Genomic DNA, 27,377 nt, shown 5'->3' on the forward strand with positions numbered 1-27,377 from the left:
ACTGTCTTGTGCATATTCGGTTTCCCTTATTAGTCCAGGTTATGGTAATGTAATTGATGACTAATGCATGCGTGCGCAGCTTCCACTATATTCTCCTAGAGATTAAGCTTGAGCAGGGAGTAGTAACCGTCTTAGACTCGAGACGAAAAGATCCCCAGGACTATGCGGACATGACTCAAATGCTCGAGAAATAAGTTAAATTGATCATTATCCACCATATCAGCAACTTTGTTCATTTCCTGATATCAAGTAATTGTTTTCTTTGTCTGGCAGGGTCTGGATAAAATTCACCAAAAAAGCTCCGGGACTGCCGAAGAAGTTGCAATTTAAACACCCGAAAGTAAGTACTATAGTAGCATGTTCCGCGCATCTCCTAGTGATTCAAGCGCTAGTTTCATCAATACCATTTAGCATGCTTGCTTATCAGTTTGATTGACCTCTATTTTTTGTAAAGTGGTTGTGGCAGGAACAAGGGAATGATTTCTGTGGATACTACGTTTGCGAGTCCATCCGCCACACGACCTGTGAGCGGGGCTACTCTGACGAACAATATGAAGTGCGTAAGCAATAATATTCACAATTTTATTTTATTACCATCATTTGTGTCGAGTTTCATTTATTCATATATATATGTATTGACCCCCCTTCTTCAAATTAGATCTTTCGGATGCGGGATGAACTCCTAGCACCAGATCGTATGCGAGCAATTCAAGAGGAATTGGCGGCATTCTTCCTTGACCACGTGATCGCTGAAAACGGAGAATACTATGTGGACCCTGTGTTCATAGATAATTAGGAGATTATATTTTAAGAGATAATTGTTGTATATATGTAGCCGGTAGTGTCGGATAGATATACGAGAACTTGTTGTTCGACCAATCTCTCGGAGAAGGAGAGGTGGTCGATATCACTTCTCTCTATATGCATATGTTCATGACGATCTTTTGTTTCCTTCATTTGCTTACTAGCAAGCGTGTCTAGTCCTCTCTATACGTATATAGTACGTAGCGTCGACCAAGCATGGGGATAAGAGAGGACACTTCTCTCTATTAATTAGCTAGCTAACACAATATATGAAATACCTAAATTAACCCCCCAAAACCCCCAACCCCCCCCCCTTTCAGAAAAAAAAAACAAAAACCCCAGCCCCTGAAATGCTGACGCGTGGATGCCTATTGGTCCCGGTTAGTGCCACCAACCGGGACCAAAGGCCCTCCTGCCTGGCCTCACCGCACCGGCCACGTGAAGGCTATTGGTTCTGGTTAGTGCCACCAACCGGGACCAAAGGCCCTCCTGCCTGGGCTCGCCGCGCCGGCCACGTGGAGGCCCATTTGTCCCGGTTCGTGTAAGAACCAGGACTAAAGGGTTAGGGCATTAGTAACGACCCTTTAGTCCCGGTTCAAAAACCGGGACAAAAGGTCCTTACCAACCGGGACAATAGGCCCTTTTTCTACCAGTGCCTCATTATTATAGTCCAGAAGAGTAGTAAGTATTACAAGATTATAAACAATACTGAACTCTTACATTTACCACTGTAGTTCGACAATAGCAAAGTCATAAATGCATCAGAAGAGCTAGACATCTTCAATTTTATATAGATAGAGGTACAAACAAGGCACACAATATAACATATCTTTCTTGACATCTTGCATACCCTGGTTAATATCCCAAACCTCTCATTCAATAGGTTGCAGCACAAACACTGCCTCCTTCAGAGAAATTGCTTATTCTTCATCCGTTTTCTTTGCGAAGCTTTCCCACTTCACAACCACAAATACATAGAATTGATCGTACACTTTGTCGAAGAGCCGGAAATAAGCAATTCTCCATGTCTTCTTGAACAGCAGTGCACAAAACACCATCCAGAGCCCCACCACAAATCCTAGCACAAGACCAAAGTAAAACGTCAGTGGGTCAAATTCTTCCTTGCCGCTTTCGAGATCGCCATAGATGGAAGGTTCATTTCCTGAACAATTCTTGTGGACAGGAGGCCCAGAAAGTCCACTATTGAAGTTCTAGGTTTGTTCCAGGTCAAACTTTTTTAAGTTTGACCAAGTCTATAGAAGCCTCTTTATTAGCGAAGTCTTCGGAGTATTTCTTCTAGTATAGGTTGATACCAGAAAGGAGATGTTTCCAAGAGATCGTATTTTAATTCCTAGTCATAGGAGTTACTTTGTACTTTTGTTTGGATCTTGTATCCGAATCAGTGTACCTGTAGTAGTAATTGTTCAAAATATGAGATTTAATCCGAATAAACAGAAGATAAATCATGACAATACCAGCAGAGATTAAACTAATCATGCGAACTAGCATAGTAGATGAATAGATCACATGTAGGGCACATACTAGAAACATGAATTCTACCACGATCTAGAACAAGAAGGATAGAATCATATACGGTGCAGCAGCAGCAACACCACCGGCGTCGATGTTGTCGCCATGTCGTTGAGGATGAGGTTGCCGAGCTCGGGGAAGAAGTCGTCGTTGGCGAAGTCGTCGCTGCCAGCAGTCCACTAGTAGAAAAAGAGGCTTCCATACGCCCCCATTAGTCCCTAAAATAATCGAACCGCGACCAAAGGGCTCTTTAGTCATGGTTCGGGAGGAGACCCGCGACCAACTATCTGGGCCCAGCGCGCTCGGTCGACAGCTGGCGGATGGGAGGGCTTAGTCCCGGTTGGCCTGGCCAACCGGGACTAAAGGTCCTCAGGCTGGCCCGAAGGCCTTTAGTTGCGGTTGGCCAGGCCAACCGGGACTAAAGGCCCATCCCTATATATAGGACTCAGCTCACTTCACTTAGCCACAATTCAGAAGGGGGGTGGTGGGTTTGCTTTTGGTTCCTCCTATGCACACAAGGTGTTCGATGAAATGCCCGAGAGCATGAAACAAACATGATATGAAGTATCCGAGCCACACTTGAGCTTTCTCATTTATTTTTCCTCCGCGATCGCGGTTAGCAACTTGAACCTTTCATCTGTCATTGATAAAATATGCATGTGTGTAGTTCATTGTTTAATTTGTATTATTTCTAGCTAGTTAGTTTAACAAATGCATGATGGTTAATTATATACTTTATATAATAATAATGCAGATGAATCGGCAATGGATGTACGGTCCCCGACTCTCCGGCGAGTTCACTACGGGTTTGAAAGATTTCCTCGTAGTGGCAAATGCGAACAAGCAGCGAGGTTTTATTATCTGTCCATGTGCTGTCTGTAAGAATCAGAAGGGTTACTCCTCCTCAAGAGACGTTCACATGCACCTGCTTCGGCACGGTTTCATGCGAAGCTATAATTGTTGGACCAAGCATGGAGAAAGAGGGGTTAGAATGGAAGAAGATGAAGAAGGGGATGATATCGATGACAACTATCATGATCATTTCGGTGATACTTTCATGGAGGATGATGCCGAAGGTGGGGAAGGGTTAGGTGAAGGTGAAGAAGAGGCACATGATGAGCCCGCTGATGATCTTGGTCGGACCATTGCTGATGCACGGAGACGCTGCGAAACTGACAAGGAGAGGGAGAATTTGGATCGCATGTTAGAGGATCACAAAAAGTTGTTGTACCCAGGATGCGATAATAGTCTGAAAAAGCTGGGCTGCACACTGGATTTGCTAAAATGGAAGGCACAGGAAGGTGTAGCTGACTCATCATTTGAAAATTTGCTGAAAATGTTGAAGAATATGTTTCCGAAGAATAACGAGTTGCCCGCCAGTACGTACGAAGCAAAGAAGGTTGTCTGCCCTCTAGGTTTAGAGGTTCTGAAGATACATGCATGCATTAACGACTGCATCCTCTACCGCGGTGAATACGAGAATCTGAATGAATGCCCTGTATGCACTGCATTGCGTTATAAGATCAGACGCGATGACCCTGGTGACGATGTTGACGGCGAGAAACCCAGGAAGAGGGTTCCCGCCAAGGTGATGTGGTATGCTCCTATAATACCACGGTTGAAACGTCTGTTCAGGAACAAAAAGCATGCCAAGTCGTTGCGATGGCACAAAGAGGACCGTAAGTCCGACGGGAAGTTGAGACACACCGCTGATGGAACGCAATGGAGAAAGATCGACAGAGTGTTCAAAGATTTTGCAGCTGACGCAAGGAACATAAGATTTGGTCTAAGTACTGATGGCATGAATCCTTTTGGCGAGCAGAGCTCCAGCCATAGCACCTGGCCCGTGACTCTATGCATCTACAACCTTCCTCCTTGGTTGTGCATGAAGCAGAAGTTCATTATGATGCCAGTGCTCATCCAAGGTCCAAAGCAACCCGGGAACGACATCGATGTGTACCTAAGGCCATTAGTTGATGAACTTTTACAGTTGTGGGGCAGACCTGGCGTACGTGTCTGGGATGAGCACAAAGAAGAGGAATTTGACCTACGAGCGTTGCTTTTTGTAACCATCAACGATTGGCCTGCTCTCAGTAACCTTTCGGGACAGACAAATAAGGGATACAATGCATGCACGCACTGCTTCATGAGACTGAAAGTGTACGTTTGGGTAACTGTAAGAAGAATGAGTACCTGGGTCATCGTCAATTTCTTCCCCGAAATCATAACGTAAGAAAGAAAGGCAAGCATTTCAACGGCAAGGCAGATCACCGGCCGAAGCCTGCGGAACGTACTGGTGCTGAGATATTTGATATGGTCAAGGATTTGAAAGTCATCTTTGGAAAGGGTCCTGGCGGACAATCAGTTCCGCGGGGAGTTGACGGGCACGCACCCATGTGGAAGAAGAAATCTATATTTTGGGAGCTAGAATATTGGAAAGTCCTAGATGTCCGCTCTGCAATCAACGTGATGCATGTTACAAAGAATATTTGCGTGAACCTGCTAAGCTTCTTGGGCGTGTATGGGAAGACAAATGATACAAAGGAAGCACGGCAGGACCAGCAACTTTTGAAAGACCCAGATGACCGGCATCCGGAATGGTTTCAAGGTTGTGCCAGCTACGCTCTTACCAAAGAAGAGAAGGTCATTTTTTTTGAATGCCTGAGCAGTATGAAGGTCCCGCCTGGCTTCTCGTCGAATATAAAGGGAATAATAAACATGGCGGACAAAAAGTTCCTAAACCTGAAGTCTCACGACTGCCACGTGATTATGACGCAATTGCTTCCGATTGCTTTGAGGGGGCTCCTACCGGAAAATGTTCGAGTAGCCATTGTGAAGCTATGTGCATTCCTCAATGCAATCTCTCAGAAGGTAATCAATCCAGAAGATCTACCACGGTTACAGAACGATGTGGTCCAATGCCTTGTCAGTTTCGAGTTGGTGTTCCCACCATCCTTCTTCGATATTATGATGCACCTCCTGCTCCACCTAGTCGAAGAGATTTCCATTCTCGGTCCTGTATTTCTACACAATATGTTCCCCTTTGAGAGGTTCATGGGAGTATTAAAGAAATATGTTCGTAACCGTACTAGGCCAAAAGGAAGCATCGTCAAGGGCTATGGAAATGAGGAGGTAATTGAGTTCTGTATTGACTATGTTCCTAACCTTAAGCCGATTGGTATTCCTCAATCGCGGCACGAGGGGAGACTAAGTGGAAAAGGCATGATCGGAAGGAAATCAACGATATGTATGGACGGTCATTCTATGACTGAAGCACACCACACAGTTCTGCAAAATTCCAGCTTGGTGGCTCCGTACTTCGAGCAACACAAGAATATTTTACGCTCGGACAACCCGGGGAAGCCTGAATCCTGGATTAGAAAGGCCCACATGGAGACTTTCGGCAGTTGGTTGCAAAAACATTTAATGAATGACAATGATGTTGGAGATCAGCTGTACATGTTGGCCAAGACACCATCTTCGACTATAACGACTTTCCAAGGGTACGAGATAAATGGGAATACATTTTACACCATCGCCCAAGATAAAAAGAGCACCAACCAAAACAGTGTTGTCCGCTTTGATGCAGCAACCGAGAATGGGCAAAAGGTCACATATTATGGTTACATAGAGGAGATATGGGAACTTGACTATGGACCCTCCTTTAAGGTCCCTTTGTTCCGGTGCAAATGGTTCAAGCTAACAGGAGGTGGGGTAAAGGTGGACGAGCAATACGGAATGACAATGGTGGATTTCAACAGTCTTGGTTACCTTGACGAACCATTCGTCCTTGCCAAAGATGTCGCTCAGGTTTTTTATTTGAAGGACATGAGTAGCAAACCGAGGAAACGGAAAGATAAGAAAACGATCAGTACATCATGCGATGATCCAAAGCGCCACATTGTTCTTTCAGGGAAAAGAAACATCGTGGGAGTGGAGGACAAGACAGACATGTCAGAAGATTATAATATGTTTGGTGAAATTCCGCCCTTCAAAGTGAACACTGACCCAAGCATTAAGTTAAATGATGAGGATGCTCCATGGATACGGCACAATCGTAAGCAAGCAGGGACACAAGGGAAGAATTGATGTGTAATAATTTATTATACCAAACTTTGTTGAATGGATCATGTGAATTAAAACGTACGATGGCGAATCCGGATGATTTGTATTTGGTCGATGAACTGAATGATGTATCAAACCTTTTGTCAAACCTTCAAGGGATCGAGGATGTAGAACAAACCAATCGGTCTGAATTTTTAAAATGAATTAGTTTTATTTTTCTGGATTTTTTATATATTATTTCTATTTTTAAGATTTTAAAATGAATTAGTTTTATTTTTTTGAATTTTTTGATATATTATTTCTATTTTAAGATTTTAAAATGAATTAGTTTTATTTTTCTGAATTTTTTGATATATTATTTGTATTTTTAAGATTTTCAAATGAATTAGTTTTATTTTTTGAATTTTTTGATATATTATTTCTATTTTTAAGATTTTAAAATGAATTAGTTTTATTTTTCTAAATTTTTTGATATATTATTTTTATTTTTAAGATTTCAAAATGAATTAGTTTTATTTTATTGAATTTTTTGATATATTTTTTCTATTTTTAGATTTTAAAATGAATTAGTTTTATTTTTCTGAATTTTTTGATATATTATTTGTATTTTTAAGATTTTCAAATGAAAAGTATATGAAAAAGGACCTTTAGTCGACTAAAGGCTCTTTCCGCGCGGGAACGAACGCGGCGCGAAAGAACCTTTAGTCCCGGTTGGGGACACCAACCGCGACTAAAGGGTACCTTTAGCCGCGACTAAAGGTACCCTTTAGTCGCGGTTGGTGTCCCCAACCGGGACTAATGCTCTGTCTATATATACAGCACTTAGTAAATTTTCCCCCACCTCCCATTCTCCTCTCGACGCCGACGCCCTGCCCCGACGCCGATCGACGCCGACGCCGCCAGGCTACTGCCCCGACGCCGATCGATGCCGACGCCCTGCCCGACGCCGAAACCCTGCCCCCAGTGAGCTCTGCCCCCACTTTCCCTGCCCTACGCCGCCGCCCTTGCCCTGCACTGCCGCCGCCGCCCCTGCCCTGCCCTGCGCGCCGCCGCCACCGCTGCCCCTGACCCTGCGCGCTGCCGCCGCCGCCCCCCAGTGAGCTCCGCTCCCCTTCCCCCTGCGCCGCCTGCCGTCCTCCGCCGCCTGCCGTCCTCCTCGTCGCCGCGTACTGGATGCGCGCCTTGCCGTCCTCCGCCGCCCGCCGCCGCCTGCCTGCCATCCTCCGCCTCCCGCCGCCGCCTGCCGTCCTCCGCCGCCCGCCGCCGCCTACCGTCCTCCTCAAACAAAAACTTGAGCAGAGAGGAAGAAAAAGTTTGCTCCCACCCAAGCCCTTATTGACGCAATGACCCAAGCTCAAGAGGGCTTGATCAAGTTCAACAGAGAGAAAGACGCACTTACAACAGCCCTCGGGAATGATGAACACGGAGGACGTGTACGAGGCAAAGGCAGAATTCCGTGGAAAGTAGGGTTTTCCCAGGACAATGACCCGTACTGTTACAGAAGCCGTAAGAGAAAGACGGAGCGGGATGCAGATCTTTTGGCGAAGTTTGCATCGGAACTCCATGAGTTGAAGCAGACCGTGCATGAACTAGTAAAAGAAAAATCGGCTGCAGGGCCGCATGAAGATCATGAAGTGGATCGCGGAAGCCAGCAGCGGAGAAGCAGCGTGGCTTCCACGGATGCCCCGCCTGGTGCTAATGCATCGATGATCGAGATTCGTGCACCGGAGCCTCACTACCCCGTGGATGATGTAAAGGAGATGAAAGAATGTGATCTGCATTATCCCGTGGGGAACGTTTCCACGAAGGTAGCTACCGGCAGTGCTTTACCCTGTACACCTGGAGCACTCCACCACAACAACCCCATTGCATATGGCTATGCTCGTGTCACGGTGGAAGACATAGTCCAAGAGTTTGAGGACCTGGAGATTGACAAAGCTACACCCGAAGGGGAGAGAAGACTTGGAGATGTCAAGCGCCAGATCACTCTATGGAAAAAGAAGTACATAGTGTTTCCAGGCGAGGCGCCAAGGCTAACAAGTCCACCCCCCTCCGATGGTGGTGGTGGTGGTGGTGGTGGTGGTCGTGGTGGTTCACCTACACCTCCTTCACGCCATTCGACGCCGTCCCCCGATCCACAACCTCCGGCGGGTAAGCAGCCGCCGCCCCCCAATCCTCCTCCGGCGGGTACGACGCCCCCCAATCCACCTCCGGCGAAGAAGCAGAAGCAGGCGGACAGCAAGGAAACCCGCTCCTGGACTATTAACCCGGACCCTTATGTACCTAAGACCACAAGGGTACCGGAGCCATCACTGAAGCCTCTCCTCCCAAGGCCTTGGGAACTTAGTGAAGCTGAAACCAAATTGGCCGCGTCTGCTCATTATGAGAAATGGAAGGCGGATACGAACGCGATGAAAGAGCCTGAGCCCAAGCAAGTATTCACTGAGAAGCAAAAGAAGTGGCCTAAGGATTTTTTGACAACACCGTCCCAAGCCGAGCTGAATATGCCTGACGACTATGGACATGAACTTCGTAGGCAAGCAAAAATATTGAAGGAGGAGAAACAAGAAAGTAAAAAAAAGCGGGAAACAAGTTGACCAGCTCGGGATGCAGAATAAACAATTGATCCCCCCGCTCATAGTGAAAGCCGGTCCGGAAGAGGACCCCGAGATCATAGCAGCTGCGGCAGCACTTGGATTGACTGTAGCGAGTGCCATGAAACAAGCGTCCGAGATGGGTTTGACTCTTCGTGCCTTCTTAGGCCTTGAGGATGCGCCAGTATGTGAGATAGCATTACAATATGTGCGGAATGGACCTCTCGTCGAGCCTGCGCGGGAAAAGAGTCTACCACCACAAATGCGAAATCTGCTACGTTGGTACAAGCAATTCACAACATGGGCCGACAAAGAATATGTTTATGCGGATGTTACAGAGGAGCATCACACCAAACGGTACTCTGTACAAGTTCATATGAGTGAATTGTTCCAGCTGTTCAATCTGCGCGAGCTCGACAAATCTATCATGAGTTGCTACGTTCTGTAAGTGATTTATTTCTACCTCATCTCGTTCTTCATTGCCTGCACTATAAATATATATATGCAGATTGAAGATTTGGGAATGCAAAATAAGAAACATCCATGATGTTGGGTTCATTGACCCACATATCGTTAATGGACATGTGTTACAAAATCACCCCGAAGACATGGAGAAAGACTTGTACAAGTTTCTTAGAAAGCATCAAATCAAAAGTCATATTCTATTTCCTTACCATTTTGGGTGAGTGTTTCTCTCTTGTGCCCATTCTCTTTTGTTTACTCCATGCATGGTATGTCTAATCGATGAGTTATGCATGACTGTGCATGTAACGTGTCCGCAGGTTCCACTGGATTCTACTAAATATTGAACTTCACACCTCCAGAGTTCTAATCATGGACTCTATGGATTCGGATCCAAAGCGTTGGGCCGACATGAGAAAAATGCTGCAAAAGTAATTATTTTCAATCATTTGAGCTCTATATCGATCGGTCTCTTTCGTTCATTTCCTAATATCAAGTAACTAATAACTCCCTTGTTCATTTAATTTTCTTTGCCCTGTAGGGTTTGGAGACGGTTCTCAGAAGAAATTGTCGGTGAATTCAAACATGAGCTAGATTTTAGAAGGTTAGTTAATGTGGATAAGCAGCCACCGAGGACCAATCTATGTTGATACTATGTTTGTGAGAACATCCGGAGACACACCTCTGAGCGGAAGGCATCGGATAGCGTGCGGAAGGCGACGGATAACTTGCGGAGGAGGCTTAGTCCAGAAGCTCGCTTCCGACCAATTCAAGATGAATTAGCAGGATTTTTCATGAGGGAAGTCATCAATCCTAAAGGAGAACACTATACCGAGGACGAAGAAATTTATATGCATACCCGAGATTGAAACTTGTTCGAAGTTGTATATGGTCATCCATCCTAATTGTGTATGGAAACTTGTTCGAAGTTGTATATGGTCACCCGAGATTGAATATATATTATATATTCCTCTTGAATTCTTCTTGTTTGAAATTTCATATGCATGTATATAGTAGCGTAGAATATGTGTACTGAAACTTCATCAAAATTAAAATAAAACACAAAATAAAAAATAAAAGAAATAAAACACTACAAATTAAAAAGAAACCAGGTTTAGGGGGGCTAAAACCCTAAACCTGCGGAGGAGGCCTTTAGTCCCGGTTAGCCACGAGAACCGGGACTAAAGGTCCTCCGCCCCGACGGACTCCTGGCGCCCACGTGGACGGGCCTTTAGTCGCGGTTCGTAAGAGGCGCGACTAAAGGGGAGCCTTTAGTCGCGCATATTTAGTCCCGGTTGCACAGCCGAGATTAATGGCCTTTGCGAACCGGGACTAAAGGCATATTTTCTACTAGTGGTCGCGCGGGTGCGCTCCCCAAAAACGGGGCCTCTCATCATCAGCGGAAGGAGGATGTAATTGAGCATCATTGGCAGCTTGTTGGGAGATATCTTGTTTAAATTTCTCTCAAATTCATTTTGTTTTATTTGAATAATTTATTTGATCGGATTATTTGTTAATTTGGAACATTTGATATATTCGGATTAATGGATTGTAGTAATATTTGTTGAATTATTGGATTGTTTGATCTAAATTATTGTATAGTGTAGAAAAAATGAAGGCCACATTATGGCGATTCTATATTGGCGCACATCCTCCGCAACCTCCAAAACATAATGGAACGTGTTTCATATTTGTTTTGGAGATTACTAATATGGCGATTCTGCTAAAGTTCTAAGGGTAATTGCTTAGATTTGATTCTAGAGAGAGAGAATTGTTCGGTGAATGTGGCTACACACCAATACCGTTGATTTAATGAGAGAGAGAATCGAGGAGGGGTGGAAAATAACGACATTGTGTTTCAGGAATGAGGTGAGCTTTTTGCCCCAAAAGTCTGATCGCCCCTCTCCCGTACAGGATCACGAGAGGCGGGGTTCCGGAGGCCTGCTGTCGCTTTTCGCGGTGCACGTCGGAAGGAAGGATGAAGAAGACTTGTGTGGCAGCGCAATGCTCTGGAACGGTGGTGCCAACCATACGATTCAGCGGCGGCTAGGATAGATGTCTGCCTGACTATATAATACGGGCCGGATAGGTCATGGCGAAAACCCACGTCCAAGTAACAACCCCACCATCCAAAAGGATCAGAAACGGACGCGTCCATTACTTATTAATTAATGACTTATTAATTTTTCCCGAGCAGTAAAAATATAGACAACGTGCATAGCTCTGTCCTCGGCTCGGCTCATTCCCGCAACCCGTGGCGCGTCGTGACGAGGCGAGGCGTGGCGAGGAGGAGGAGCGCGCGTGTAGGTCTCCTCTTCTCATACTCACACAAGTGATAGAAGAGATCACCTTATAAAGAGGTGCAACTCTCTCTCAACTTATGGGGTGAGACTAAACTTTAGTCTCACTCCCACCACTCGCATGTATGCATGAATGGGCCAAGAAAATTTTAGAATTTTAGTTGGGCTTTGGCCCAAAAGGCCACTAGCAAATTCCAACAATAATGAGTATGAATAAAGTTACAGGTATTTTTAAAAAAGTTTGAAACAGAAGAATATAGATAGATAGTTAGTTATAGATATAAAAAAAAAAGCGTGCTTCTCGTGCTTCCCTAGCTTTACTCGACATTATGTCGATCTACCTACCATGATCCATCTCTATTTCTAATGGAGCAGTTGGTGAATAGTTTTCACGGTTTTTTTCGCTGGTTTTTTTTTCGTCACCTCCCTCACCCCACCGGTTTAGTTTCGCGTCACCCTCACACACAATAAAAAAATCTGAACGGATCAGAACTTTCCATTCCGACGCAAGTTATTGAGGAATGTCTTTATGTGAAAGAATCAATCACGATCAATCTCTAAAGACCAAATCTAAATTAATTAACCTTACCTTAAATTGCCCAATCACATTAATTGAAACAAATCTTACTCCTAATGTCTGAGTTGGTGAATAGCATTCATGGTTTATTTTCGCAGGGTTTTTTTCGTCCCCCTCTCACCATCTCCCTCATTTTAATTTTTTTTCTCCTTCGCAACTAAAACCGAATCGCGTCCGATCCTCTTTCCATTTATTCGTGCTTACTTTGGTATATGTCAATTGAATTCAATCATGTAAATATTTGGTAATTAAGAATTCAGAAATAATATCATATACATGGGATCAGCTTCCAAACAAATCACCTACCTCTCCATTTATTTTTTTCACCGATCCCCTTCCATACTTATCTCCTTCGAACACGCACTAGACACGTTTATCTTTTCTCCTGAGCATAAGTCGTTCGTTCGTCATCCTCAAAAATAGACCAAACGTGAAAACCTACGCAGGACCTCCCTCCCGGCTCCCGTGATCCCTAGCTAGCCCGCGCTCATCCCCTTCTACACCAGCAGCCGCCGCCCCCGCCCCGCACCCCTTGCCCTCCCTCCCTACCTTTTCCCAGCCGAGCGCCCCATCCATACAAAGGGCAACGCCGCGGCTGGGCAGTCCAGGAGGCGAGCGAGGCAGCGAGCAAAGTTTTTCATGGATCGATCGATACATGTGTGATTGCGTTTGCCTCTTCCTCAGCTGGCTGATCGAGCGTCCTCTACGTGCCCTCCCTCGGCCCCTCGGCAGCTCGTCGCCGCAGGCAGGTATCCACACGTGATGCCTATGCGCTGCACGCCATTCCTCTCTGCAGGTGCCGCCATGGCCGTGTCATGGAGCTCGCCGCCGCGCCTACCAACGACGTCCTGCGTCCAGGTCATCCAGATCCTGATTTGGGCGTTTGTTTTTTTGCCCTTGTTTCTGATTTGGGCGATTTTTTTCCAGGCATGGCGAGGGCGCTGGATGGCAGGAACGGCCGCATCAAGGAGGCAGCTAGGGACGGTGGCTCCAGGGCTCTACACGCCGTTGCCAGCCACGGGAGGATGCCGGTGTGTGTTTACCTGCTCCAGAAGCATGCTCAACGAAAATGTCAACGAACCTTTGGCCATAGCTCCTTCCTCTTCTCACAACAAGTGAGTTCTCTCTGCACTAGCATATGTGCTATCAGTAATCACCGCTCTAGAATTCTGAATATATTTCTATATGATATCCAGCCGGTAATCGTGCAGGCTTTTGTCTAAAGTTTTTTCTCTTGCAATTTGCAATGTACAAAGTTTGAATATTACAGAAACTGCTGGCATCTAATTTTCCATCATATTATATTTTACGCATAAGTTTTGTATCTCCTTTCTAATGAGTAAATGGTGAATAGATCCTTTTTGTGAATTAAACATAATTCAGAGATGATAATGACTATGTAGCTTGCATTGCATGTATGGTGGTGTATCTATTGAGCTGGAGAATATTTTAGAATTCATTCACTTGCAGCGATGGCAATGACCAACACAGTTTTTTCGTTTTCCGTTTCGTTCCTACGTTCTGGTTGGTACCGGTGTAGATTTTCTTCCTCAATAAAATACATAGAAGTAGATCGGATTGGTCACAAATATCTTACTACTTCAGCAGCAGTTATGTTTTTCCAACTGAAATCATTTTCCTTGCTAGGCGCTAGCTATACCTGACAACAGGTAAGAGACGTGTTGTTGACAACTCACCCTTAGTTACAGTTGAGGTACTTGCACAAAAGACGCATGAAAATGTTTGATTTTAATATTGTTTTACCGTATGCTTTGATTTCATCAGGAAAGAGGAGAAGACGAGAGGAAGAGAGTCCCTAGGGGTAAGTATCGCCGAGCACAACAGGTTGAAACAAAAATACTGAGATGGTGTTGAGAACAGAAAATAGGAGAAATAGTCCAATGTTTTACACAACATGTTGTGACACATGCACATGACATAGATATTTTAATCAATATCTCATTTAATGAACTAATCAAGAAAGACAAAAAAATAGATTGACTCATGATGACAAATATGTTCGTCTTGATTTGTACTATCAATTTTTGTCGCAACACAGTCATAAGTCGCATGTGACGTTCACATTGTGAATTGAAATGATGTTTTGATTAGTGTCTTAGTTTGTTGTTTCATGGTAGCACGGGCATTCACCTGTGTTAGTTTTTCATCTTGAATGGAAGTAACTTTGTGTTCTAATTGATTGAGCATATGAATTTATGAAGTATTGGTTGTGTATGCTAATTCTGACGGATGGAATCCTTTGCTTTATAGCATCATGCACTAATATCTCTATCCCTAATGTCTCAGTTGGTAGAATAGTCTCCACGAATTTTTTTCGTCCCACCATTTTCATCCTTTTTTTCGTTGGTTTTTTGTCCCCCCACCCCACCCCACGCAAGCACCCCAAAAAAACCAACCCGCACAAACACCGATCCTATCGATCCCCTGGAGGACATGCAGCCACCGTCGATCTTCCTCACACAGACGCACCAGATCGCCGCCGCCGACCTCACAGAGAAGACGCCGCCGAATCTTGTACACGTACGGGATCGCCGGATCCCTGGAACGCTGTTGATCTATTCACTACATCGACGGAAACCAAGCGCTACACTAGAAACCAGGCCGATCCCAGAGCCAGAAGAAGAAGGAGAAGAGGGTCTCCATGGCTCATCAGGCGTCGGCGGGCAGCGATGACACGCGGCTGCGAAGGTGTTCGTGTATGGCCCGGCGTGGAAGATGAGCAAGGAGGGTGTGCACGACCAGTTCGAGCTCTTCGGCGAGATCCTCGAGGCTGTCGTCATCGCCGACAAGGGCACCGACATATCCAAGGCCGCGGATTCGTGAGTACCCACCCAAACAATTCTCTCTTCCCCTCATCATCGATTCATGTTCAGTAGTTAATTCTCTTGTTTAATTCAGCCCCGTTAGTTGATGCTATGCCTAGATGGATGCTTGGCAGGTTACATTTTGGGAGGCGGAGGCGGCCATTAGGGCGTGCTTCGGTCCGTATCGGTGATTGACGACCGGAGGACCAACTGCAACCTCGCCCGCCTCAGGGTCCAGAGGTCCAAGGCCCCACAACCAACTGCCTCTGCATCCATATGCTGGTAATTAATTAATTTTATGCTTTGATTGTTAGTCATTGACCATGACCAAGAATCTACCAATTAATTTGATGCTTTAGTTAACTTGTAATTTGCTGAATTATTATTGGTTAAGCACCGTGTATGTCTTCGTTTGATTGTTAGTCGGTGACCATTACCAAGAAGCTAGCTAGGTGTGCGTGCATGCCACACACATATATCAGTTGTTGCAGTTTAAAATCATCTGCCAACTCTCTTTTCAAATAAAAAATTTGCCAACTTAATTAATCAATCATGTCGGATTGTAGACGCAGTGACCAGACAATGCAAAGTTCCTGTTTAGTTTGACATAGTTAGTAGAAGGTTTAGTGTCAATCTAGATTTGCTATGACTAATTTGAAAACTATACTGGTGTTATAGATTTGCTAGGACTAATTAATCTGTATGCACGGCTAATGCCCTTTTGATGTTTTTCACTGTCGAGATTACGCTTTTAGAAAATGTGTTTGTTTTGTTTTGTGTTAAGCTACAACAAAATATGATTTGATTGCATTCTGGGCAATCTTCAAAGAGATGCTAATTCTCCATGATTATTAACTTGACGTCCGAAATTAAGTTTGTCTGTCCTATTGTGGTTTATTTCAATTGTGTGTGGTAATTGCAGCAATCAAGTTACCAAATCTGAAGCATTTTAGCAAGGCAACGGTACATGTGCTCTTTTGGTGGAAGATGAAGCTTTTGTTGGTAATGTGATGTTTTTTCTGAAGAAGACTGACAACCCTGCATCATGAGATCGCCAAAGTCCAGTCTCGTTTCTACTGGGCGGGCGACAACGATAGATAGAAATACCATATGGTCAGCTAGACGGACATCTGCAAGCCTCGGGAGTAGGAGGGCTTAGGATCATGTGCTTTAAGCACATGAACATCACCCTACTATCCCGCTGGCTTTGGCGGATTGCCCAAGGGCAAGGTGGCCTCTGGTTAGACATTATCCGAAATAAATACCTTCGTGGACAGCCAACTTGCCTTCTGCCAGAGAACTGGCGGCTCCCAGTTCTGGCAGTCGGTCATCCAGCTGCTCCCGGTGCTTTGCATCGGGACATCCATCTCGGTTGGTGGATCTGGAGCTACGACTCTGTTCAGGTTTGTCCGCTGGGTGGGCGACTCCCCCTTCGCTGTGCGCTTCCCCGACCTCTTCTCCATCGTCGTAGATCCTAGGATCTCGGTTGAGAGGGCCCTTATTGACTTAGGGCGCCTCGCCTTCCGGAGACCATTTGGGCCTCCGGAAACTGTCGACTGGCAGGAGCTGCTTGACTGCATTGCCCTCCACGAGCCTCAGGTTGACGCTGGCCCAGATTCTGTTCAGTGGCACCTAGAGCCGTTGGGACAATTCTCCACCAAGTTCCTCTACCGGGCTGTCGCCCCCTCCTCCGCCCCGCCTCCCCTCACGGCGGTTTGGCATGTCCGCCTTCCCCTGAAGATCCGGATCTTCATGTGGCAATGGATCCGCGGACGGATTCCGTCTGGCGTAGAGGTCCGCAAGCGCAATGGCCCCGGTACCGGCCTTTTCCCGCTTTGTGGCGTCCCTGAAGACTCGAATCACATCTTCTTCACTTGCGTGTCCGTCCAATTTATTTGGGGCTGTTTTCGTGAGGTGGTTGGTGGCAACTGGTGCCACACCAATTTCCCCGACATGTTCGCTGAACTCCAGGCCTCCTCCCCGCATTCTCGCGACATTAGGTCGCTGGAGATTGGGACTCTTGCTTGGACCCTCTGGACGATCCGCAATAGATTTGTGATCCAGCGCATTCCGCTTCGGCGTGCTACTGACACTCTCTTCAAACTGTCTGGTTACTTGCAGCTCTGGCAGCCGCTTAGCCGCCCCAGGATCGGGACGCCATCTCTGCCTTCATCGCCGACCTCCGCTCGATGGCCGTCCACTTATCGCCGACGCTCCCTCCGCCACCTCCCGAGCCGGATTAGGGGTCGGGTCCCTCCCCGGCCCCATTTTGTGTTTATTTTGGGCTTGTTGAGCTGTGCCCTCAGCAAAACCTTTTGTACTCTGTCTTGTGAGAGTTGTGTGTGTGTGGTGTGAACCTTCTTGTGTACTAGTGCTATGTGGCGGTTTGCTTTATTTATAAAGCGGGGCGAAAGCCTTTTTCGGTTTAACTCAAAGGACTGACAATTAACCATGGGAAAGTAGTGCATCATGGAAGGTTCACCACTAGAAAAATCAACAAAGTCTACAGCTAAGAGAGATAATTTTAAAATTTCTTGTTACTTACAATTCCTGAATTGGGTTAAGAATGTAGTGCTTACGGTGCAGATTGTATATATAGTATTTGGATGATCAGATGGGTCTTCTTCTACATGGTGACTATTAACGCAAAAGGATTGCACTTCTATCTCAACCACCACATTTGGTTACTCAGATTGTAAGTTATTTTGCATATCTGCTGTCATCATACTTTTACTTTCCATTGTGTTGATGTAGAGGTACGAACAAAGCTACAAAGTGATAAGGGCACATAGTCTACTAGATTTGTTACACTCTTCTTGGCAGCCAACGAAATATCTTTATTTGAACCATAATCCGTGCAAAACAGATTTGGAGTATGCATTGTCCCTCTTAATAGCTCACAAACTGGTTTATGGGTACCATATCTTAGCAACACACATCAGACTGAAACGGACATTAGAGTGTTACTCCATCTTTTCGAAAATACAGTGTGTTGTTGAACCTTGACCGTAAATTTCTCTTTGTTGCAAATCATAAGAAGGTGTTACACAAGTACTATATTATTATCACACTGCAATATTTAGCAAGATTGCATGCTATTTATACAGTATCTTTTCTAACCCTTTTTTATTCCAAGTCAAGTGATTGATGGGAGGGAGGGAGGGAGAGAGGGAGAGAGAGAGAGACGGACAGAGGTGGCAACCATGGACTGGGATTGCAGAGAGAGTTGAGAGTTGTTGGACAAAGAGATAGATGTTGAGTGATTTATTATTGATAAAAAAAAGTAAACTGAACAAGAAATCTATAGGTATATGTTAGCTTGATTAAATCTTCATACTAATTATATAGTGCTTGTGCAGGATGATTATGAGATGAGAAATATATTTTTGTATTATAGATACCATCCAAATGAAGCTAAAGGCAACAATCCTGACTGGAAATATCTTAAGCGCATCATGTAGACCTTAATTGTAACATATAATATTGCTCTCTACCTATACATAATCAAGTTACATTGCAGTGGACTTCAATTATTTTCCAATTGTCGCAGGCTATTTTTTCTATATATGTGAAATACGATATACATTATATGCATAATCAGAAGAAAAAAAATACATGTGAAATTTGATATGCGTTCTATTCATAGGTGTAATCAAAATAAATAAATTAAAAGCCGTGGCAACGCACGGGCATTCTACTAGTATATATAAGTAATGGAGATCTGCCATGCGGACGTGTCCTAATCTGCTGATTGGCTAGCAATTAAACCCATTAAGCTATGAGCTAGCAATTAAACCCATTACGCTATGAGTGAAAGGCAGCCAACCAGCTATGCCATGTGACGCGAGCTGGTTGGCCGCGATGAGAATTTTTTTGAAATTCTTTTTACACGAGGGGTCAGTTCAACATAACACACAATATTACCATCCTATAATTTCACATGGTATTAGAGCGGTTTGTCCAACGACGTTCATCCTAAGACCTTCCACCACTTTCGCAACGCGCCGCCCTCAGGGAGATTAATCTCCTCTCCCCAGGGCGAGGCAGCTGATCGATCAAAAGATTAGATTGGCTTCTATAGCTTAGATATTAAATCAATTCTGTAGGTTTTCAATCTTGAGATTTAAGGATCATCTAGTAAATTGTTTCTTTTTAGCCACCAAAAATACAATAAAATCACAACCCACTTTTCCGATCGATCTCTCCTCGCATCCACCAGCGTAAGTTACACGCGCAGGCCAGGAGGGCCGGCCACCAGCAACGGCCCCCTTGACTTCGAGCGACACACGACTTCGGCGGACGAGCACATCAGCCCGAGACCTCCCCGACGCGATCTACGTCAACACCACGGGCGGCGATCAGCAACCAGCCAGGCGTACGAGCGCATCAACACCGGGCGGGTCACACGGAGTCGATCCGATCTTCCTCGACAATCTGCCGTCCCGGATGCCGGCCTCTACTTCGTCTAGCCGCATCGGCTTCCCCTCCACATGAGCTCCGCCGGCATCCATAACGCGCCGCCGTCCACACGGTGACCGTGACACGCACGCCACCGAGCACCGAGGTTATCGCCGCTGCTGGCGAACTGCGTGCGACTGAACGCGTACTCGGCGCGGCGTCCTCCAGTAATTGCAGGCCCACGGTGATGTACGCGAGGCCGCACTCAGCAACCACGCTGGCTCGACATCTCGGCTACGAAGAGCAGATCGGTTCAGGTCGGCCTGCCAGCACAGACATCTAGGAGACCAGGAGCTAGCATGCATCCATGCATCACGTGCCCATCCAGGGGCCATCTGCATCCGCTCCAGCATGCATCGATAACAGGAGGGCCGATTCAAAGTCGGTCGGAGGCCTCGCCACGGACTAGCAGGACACCACAGGCACAGATCGACATCGTGCCACTACATCTGCATCGTGCCGACCAGACTGCACCAATGTTCGAGCCACTGCATCGAGCGATCTACACCGACCAGCGCCGCATCATCAAGCTGTAAGACTACGTCAGGCTACAAGCCAACATACTTCGTCGAGCACATCTACGAGAAGCGACTGCAATATGCACCGTCCACACGCCAGGCCGGCGTGGAAAGCGATGCAATTCTTCATCAACTTCTCCGACGCGACACGGCATCGACACTTGGTCGCCGCGAGGGACGCCTTCAAGCGACACATTATCGTCGACACACCGCTGCGACGTCATCACCGACACTTCATCGCCAAGGTCTTCATCAACGTGGTCTTCACCAATATCTTCGTTCTGGACAAAGAGAACGACGAGCTCACAGAGGCCCTCGGGAATTCTGAGCACCCCGAACGGACACGAGGCACGTCAGGCTCCCTTTCGTGGAAGGCTGGATTTTCCGACGCAGGCGGTTACAAACGCCAGGAGAGGAAAAAGAAAAAGGAGGTGTCCCAACTACAGGCACTGCACGCAAGGGTACAAGCGCTAGAGGAACGAGAGGCAGTTTGCAGCACGCGACCTGCCGAAGCTACACCCGAAGCTACCCCGCCATCTCAGCGAAGAAGCAGCGTGGCTTCCACGGAGCTGCTTCAGGAGCCTATCTTCACGGCTCCTGCTAGCTACCCCGTAGATGCTATCACGGAGTCTCAGCATTGCCACCTTATGACGCAGTGGATGGAATTGAAAGTCAAGGCGGCTGTTGGCTCTGTTGCACCTCCTAAACCTGGCGCAACTTTTCACTGCCGGCCGATTCCAGAAAGATATGCTAGGGTGATGGTGGATGAAATCACAGAAGGATTTGAGGACCTCCAGCTTGACCACCCTACGGGTGAAGGGGAGACTCGGCTGGGTTTTTGTCTGAAGACTCCATGCCTATGGCGTAAGGAGCTCATCAAGCTTCCGAACTGGATGCCTCCTCCTCCGGCGAGTCAGGGCACTCCGCCTCCTCCTCCGGCGAGTGACGATCAGGGCACTCAGCCTCCTTCTCCGGCGCGTGGCGGCACTCCGCCTGCGTCGGCACGCCCGAGCAGCCACCAGCCTCCTCCTTCTCCGCCTCGCCAGCAAGGGCGGAAGAGACCCGCCGTCGCCCCGGCAGCTCCAGCGCGTCGTAGTCCTTCTCTCCGCCTCGTAAGCAAGCACAAAAGAAGACAGCCGCAGCCGCTCCGTCTGCTCCGGCGTCTAGCAGTACAGCCAGAGGCGGGAGGCAATACAGATACGGTCCACCTCTCAAGCCTCTAGAGAAGTTACCGTACGAGAGGACCGAGGAGGAAAACGCGAAGATCGTGCGGACCGAAGTGAAGGACTTCTTTGAAGGGTTGAAAGCAAAGAGACATCCACCTCCGGAGGAGAAGGTAGATCCGGTGAAAGCAAAGCGCACTATCGATGCCCTGAGGAAACCACCAAAGTCTCTGCCGAAAACCAACTATGAGCGCATTACTGAAAAGGCATATCTCGAAGCGGAGCGGTCGGGAAGTACTGTCAGTGATCAAAGGTTAAAAGAACGAGCAGCTGGGAAAAAAATTGCCCAGCTCAGCGAACAAGCAAACCAATCGTGCCCCCCGCTCAATGTGTCTAGCGACATCGTCGCTAATGCTCCGGGGATGGTGCCCGGTTATAGCAATCTTGGAGATTACCTGCCCGACGATGTACATTATGATTTCTTGGAGGGGACGAACACAGATACGAGTACGGGAAGCCTCTCGTCAAAGATGAAAAATCTCTAACAACGATGATGCGAAGATTCCATAATTGATACATGAAAACCTACAGAGAGTCTGGGGGGACGAATACTTTGTATCTGAGAGTTAAAGAGGAGCACGACCTCGTTGGAACTGGTCTGTTGCATGTTCCATTTGAGGAGTTCTTCCAGTTCTTCAATCAAAAGGCCCTCGATAAATTAACGGTCACTTGCTACTGTCTATAAGTACTACTTCTGTCATTAAGTCTCTATATATAGCTCAGCTATTTCATTGCATGTATTTGTACTTATCCTCACTATATTATGCAAATTAAAGATCGTCGAGTGCAGAAAAGCAAAAATCTATGATATTGGGTTCATTAACACAAATCTCATAGATGAATTTCAGGTTAAAAAGAGCGCCAAAGATGCCGAAGCCAACTTGCTCAAATGATTGATAATAAATCAAAACAAAGATTTAATACTCTTTCCTTACAACTTCAAGTGAGTGTTACTGTCGTGTGCATATTCGGTTTCCCTTATTACTCGAGCGAGGTTATAGTAATGTAATTGATGAGTTATGCATGCATGCGTAGCTTTCACTATATTTTCCTGGAGATTAAGCTTGAGCAGAGACTAGTAACCGTCTTAGACTCGAGACGAAAAGATCCCGAGACCTATGCGGACATGACTAAAATTCTCAACAAGTAAGTTCAATTGATCATTATCGCACCATATCGGCAACTTTTTGTTCATTTCCTGATATCTCAAGTAATAATTATTTTCTTTGTCTTGCAGGGTTTGGAAAAAGTTCACCGCAGAAGCTCCGGGACTGCCGAAGGAGCTGCGATATACATACCCGAAAGTAAGTACTACTAGCTAGCTAGTTGCGCACATCTTCTGTTGATTCTAGCTACTTTCATCAATGCAATTTATAATGCTTCATTATCAGTTTGATTGACCTCTATTTCTCGTAAAGTGCTTGTGGCAGGAACAAGGGAATGATTACTGTGGATACTACGTGTGCGAGTTCACCTACAACGCGACTTTGAAAAATAAGCGGGCCTACTCTAAAAGACAATATGAAGTGCGTAAGCAATAATATTCACAATTTCATTTTATTACACCATCATTTCTGTTGAGTTTCATTCATATATATGTATTAAGCCCCTTCTTCAAATTAGACGTGGCAGATGCGGAATGAACTCCTACCACAAGATTGCATGAAAGCAATCCAAGAGGAATTGGCGGGATTCTTTCTTGACCACGTCATCAATAAAGCCGGAGAATACCATGTGGAAGTTGAGTTCAAATGCTAGGGGATTGTAAGAGATCTTACATATTGTATATGTATGTAGCCAGTAGCGTCAGATAGATAATACGAAAACTTGTTGTTCGACCAATCTCTCGGAGAAGGAGAGGTCGATCACTTCTCTCGGTATGCATGACGAACTTCTGTACTTGATGGTTTCCTTCATTTTCTTACTAGCTAGCGTGTCGAGGGCCTCTTTATGTATAGTACGTAGCGTTGACCAAGCACGGAGATAAGAGAGGACACTTCTCTCTATTAATTAATTAGCTACCTAACACAATATATGAAACACCTTAATTAATCATACAAAGCCCCAAATCCACCCCTCTTTCAGAAAAAAAATAAAAACCCTAGCCCCTGAACAGCTGACGCGTGGATGCCTATTGGTCCCGGTTGGTGCCACTGGTCCATCTGTCCCGGTTAGTATAAGAACCGGGACTAAAGGCTTAGGCATTAGTAACGACCCTTTAGTCCCGGTTCCCCAACCGGGACAGATGGGCCTTATAAACCGGGACAAATGGCCCTTTTTCTACTAGTGTAATAACAATTTCACTGGAACACTGCCAAATTTTATCGGTGAATTCACCAGGTTGAGCACACTGCATCTCTTCAATAACAACCTTGTTGCACCTATACCAGCACAGCTTGGGAATCTGACATGTCTAACCTCCCTTGATCTCAGCGACAATCACCTCACTGGACCTATATCGGTGCCTTTACTCGTCTCACTTCCTTGGACCTAAGGAACAACTGCTTCTATGGTAGTTTACCAACTGAAATAGGTGCCCTTACTCGTCTCACTTCCTTGCACGTAAGTTATAACAACTTGAATGGAAGTGTACCAACTGAAATAAGTTACCTTACTAGCCTGATTTCTCTGGACCTAAGTGGCAACAACTTCAGCGGTATGATCACAGAGGAACACTTTACAGGTCTAAGAAACTTGAAGGACATAGACCTTTCTTTCAACAGCTTGAAGGTTATGGTGGGTTCAGGTTGGCTTCCTCCCTTTAGTTTGAAGTCTGCACTGTTTGAATCCTCCAAGATGGGCCCACTGTTCCCAACTTGGCTTCAATGGCAGACAGAAATCACCAGACTTAGCATCTCAAGCACATATCTGAAGGGCAACATTCCTGATTGGTTTTGGTCTACATTTTCACAAGCCACCTACCTCAATATCTCTGACAACCAACTATGTGGCAGCTTGCCAGCAGATCTGGATACTATGGCATTTAAATAACTCTATGTCTCTTCAAATCGGCTTACAGGACCAGTACCTTCGTTGCCAGAAAATATCAGAGAGTTGGACATCTCAAACAATTCATTTTCAGGAAGGCTGCCATCAAATATTGGTGGTCCGGATCTTGAAATGCTTCTTATGTATTCAAATCAAATTGAAGGACGCATTCCAGAATCCATGTGCAAATTACAGAGCTTGTTATATCTAGATTTGTCAAACAATATTTTGGAGTCTGAAATTCCTCAATGTTTTGACGGCAAACAGATACAATTTCTTCTGCTCAGCAATAACAGTTTATCTGGAAAATTCCCAGCATTCTTGCAGAATAGCACAAGGCTGAAGTTCTTGGATCTTGCATGGAACAAGTTCTCTGGAAGGTTACCTACATGGATAGGAGAGTTGTGGAAGTTACGTTTTCTACTATTGAGCCACAGTGCACTTTCTGGTACTATTCCAGTCGAAATAACAAATCTTGGGTATCTTCAATTTTTGGATCTATCGGTCAACAACTTCTCTGGTCCTATACCATTGCATTTGTCAAAGTTAACATTTATGAAAAATTTACAAGAGCAATTCATGCCTAGGTCTGATAATCGAGGCATACATTTAAATAACATTCAATTGGTTTCTCCAACATTTGGCGCTGGTCACCTAGCAGAAATATTGTCAGTAATTACTAAAGGACAAAAACTTATCTATGGTAGCACAATTGCATATTTTGTGAATATAGATTTATCAAGCAACTCCCTGACTGGTGAAATTCCCACAGACATCACTTCCCTTGTTGCACTCATTAATTTGAATTTATCATCGAACCAATTGAGTGGACAAATTCCAAACATGATTGGCGCTGTGCAGTCATTGGTATCTCTCGACCTCTCTCAGAACAAGCTTTATGGTGAAATCCCATTGAGCTTGTCAAGTCTGACATCTCTGAGCTACCTGAACCTGTCCTACAACAGTTTGTCTGGAATGATACCATCTGGCCCCCAACTTGACATCCTCAATTTGGACAGCCAGTCACTTATGTACATCGGCAACAGTGGACTTTGTGGGCCTCCTGTCCATAAGAATTGTCCAGGAAATGATTCTTCCATCCATGGTGATCTCAAAAGCAGCAACGAAGAATTTGACCCACTGACGTTTTACTTTGGTCTTGTGCTGGAATTTGTGGTGGGGCTCTGGATGGTGTTTTGTGCACTACTGTTCAAGAAGACATGGAGAATTGCTTATTTCCGGCTCTTCGACAAGGTGTACGATCAAGTCTATGTATTTGCGGCTGTGAAGTGGGCAAGCTTCGCAAAGAACACAGATGCAGAATAAGCAATTATTCTGAAGGAGGCAGTGTATGTGCTGCAACCCACTGAACCAGAGCTCTGGACTATTAACCAGGGTGTGGTAGATCTTCAGCAGCATTTGTTATATTGTGTGCCATGTTTGTACCTCTAAATAAAGATGAAGATGTCTAGCTCTTCAGATACATTTATGAATTTACTATTGTCGAACTATTGTGGTAAATGTAAGACTTAATATTATTTCGTAATTCTGACACATCTAAGACTTTACTATTCTTCTGGGATGTACTCCCTCCGTTCCTAAATATTTGTCTTTTTAGAGATTTCAAATGGACTACCACATACGGATGTATATAGACATATTTTAGAGTGTAGATTCACTCATTTTGCTCCGTATGTAGTCACTTGTTGAATCTCTAGAAAGACAAATATTTAGGAATGGAGGGAGTAATAATCATGAGGGTGGTCTTTCCCTGAGTAATTTGAACATTTTTAGCCGTTACAACGAGTAAGTTTTTTATTTTTTGCATGATGGTTTTGTCATCTGCACTAAATTAGCTGTATGAATCCCTGCAGAATTTCAGTTTATAACCTTGCACTTATACTCTGTTCTCTGAAGGGTACGAGTACGAGTACTTTATTCCGTTGGCTTCAAGTTTTTATTTGTAGCTTGAAATGTGCACCGTAGAAATGGCATTGACTGTGTAATCCTCAGATGTTAATGTCAATCAGCAGCAAGTACTTGAATTTCACAAGATTTAGACTTAAGTGACTGTATTTGGTTACTCTGAATGATGGTGAAACAGATAAATAAGAAGTCAGAGGGAAGGAATTAACTAACCAGCAATTTCCTCCTCTCGATCGGCGCGCTCGGAGCAGCAATGGCCGCAGCTCTGCAGCACTCGCCGGCCATGGTGCAGCAGGGCGCCTCGCCTGGGAAGCCCTCGCCAAGGAGCTCCGGGGGCGCCGAATCCATCCTATCCAGCGCTGGCCTCCTCGCCGGCTGGACAGCTGCCTTGACAGCACCTGAGGCCGCCCTCGCCTTTGTAGCGCTCAGGTGGATCGCCGCCGTCGTCGCCGGTGGGGGAACGGCGGGCAGGGGGACTCCTCCCCGATCTGGTTGTCCGCCGGGGCCCAACCCCAAACAGGGAGGAGCGCTGGGGCCAGCCCTCGAGTCCAAACCGGCCCAGCTGGGCGCATTCATCCAGTTTTCCTGTTTGCTTTTAGCTTTTCCCTCCGGCCCACTTTGGGGCCTGCGTGGGCGCTTTCACCCGGTTTTCTACCTTTCTTCTTCTTCTGGTTTTCCTGTTTGCTTTCAGTTTTTCAGGCAGTTTTCTGATTTGAAAAAAAAAATCATACATTGAAGAAAATATTCAAAAAAATTTAAGAAAATATTCAAAAACATTTTTAAAAGCCATGAATTTTCAAAACACTCATGGGTTTTTCAAATATTCACAAATTTAGAAGATAATCATTACATTTTTAAAATGTTCTTAAATGTATTTGTATTTATAAAAATGTACATGCAATGTTTAGAAAATAGTCATGAATTTTAGAAAAATGTTTATCAATGTGAAAAAATGTGCATGGACCTAGGAAAATGGTCAAGCACTGCAGTCTTTTCATCGGAACTTTCCTGCTTCGTAAGGGGTGGCTCATAGGAGGTTGCACGCTCCATCCGTAGGTTGTAAAATAAGATTAGACATCTTAGACAGTTCATGTATGGTGTGCTACG

At 45.5% G+C, this 27,377-nt stretch overlaps 1 protein-coding gene and 2 long non-coding RNA genes across 3 annotated transcripts; 2 read left to right on the top strand and 1 right to left on the bottom strand.

Moving 5' to 3' along the window:
• Positions 1-1,445: 1,445 nt before the first annotated feature.
• Positions 1,446-26,907, bottom strand: LOC141042222 (uncharacterized). The gene is made up of 2 exons (XR_012204056.1): positions 26,484-26,907; positions 1,446-1,882 (listed from the first exon to the last, which is right to left on the bottom strand). It is a non-coding gene; the product is annotated as an uncharacterized lncRNA (long non-coding RNA).
• Positions 14,689-17,586, top strand: LOC123497792 (uncharacterized). The gene is made up of 2 exons (XR_006671590.2): positions 14,689-15,439; positions 17,279-17,586. It is a non-coding gene; the product is annotated as an uncharacterized lncRNA (long non-coding RNA).
• LOC109739485 (uncharacterized) lies at positions 23,050-26,477 on the top strand. Its single transcript, XM_045234098.2, has one exon. The coding sequence runs from the start codon at positions 24,477-24,479 to the stop codon at positions 25,668-25,670; it is 1,194 nt and encodes a 397-aa protein (XP_045090033.2). The 5' UTR covers positions 23,050-24,476; the 3' UTR covers positions 25,671-26,477.
• Positions 26,908-27,377: the final 470 nt, after the last annotated feature.

The sequence above is a fragment of the Aegilops tauschii genome, chromosome 3 (assembly GCF_002575655.3).
Source record: "Aegilops tauschii subsp. strangulata cultivar AL8/78 chromosome 3, Aet v6.0, whole genome shotgun sequence".
Classification (NCBI taxonomy): Eukaryota; Viridiplantae; Streptophyta; class Magnoliopsida; order Poales; family Poaceae; genus Aegilops; species Aegilops tauschii.

Excerpts from the sequence above, each read along its gene's own strand:
- LOC109739485 (XM_045234098.2), top strand. The coding sequence starts at position 24,477 with ATGCTTCTTATGTATTCAAATCAAATTGAAGGACGCATTCCAGAATCC.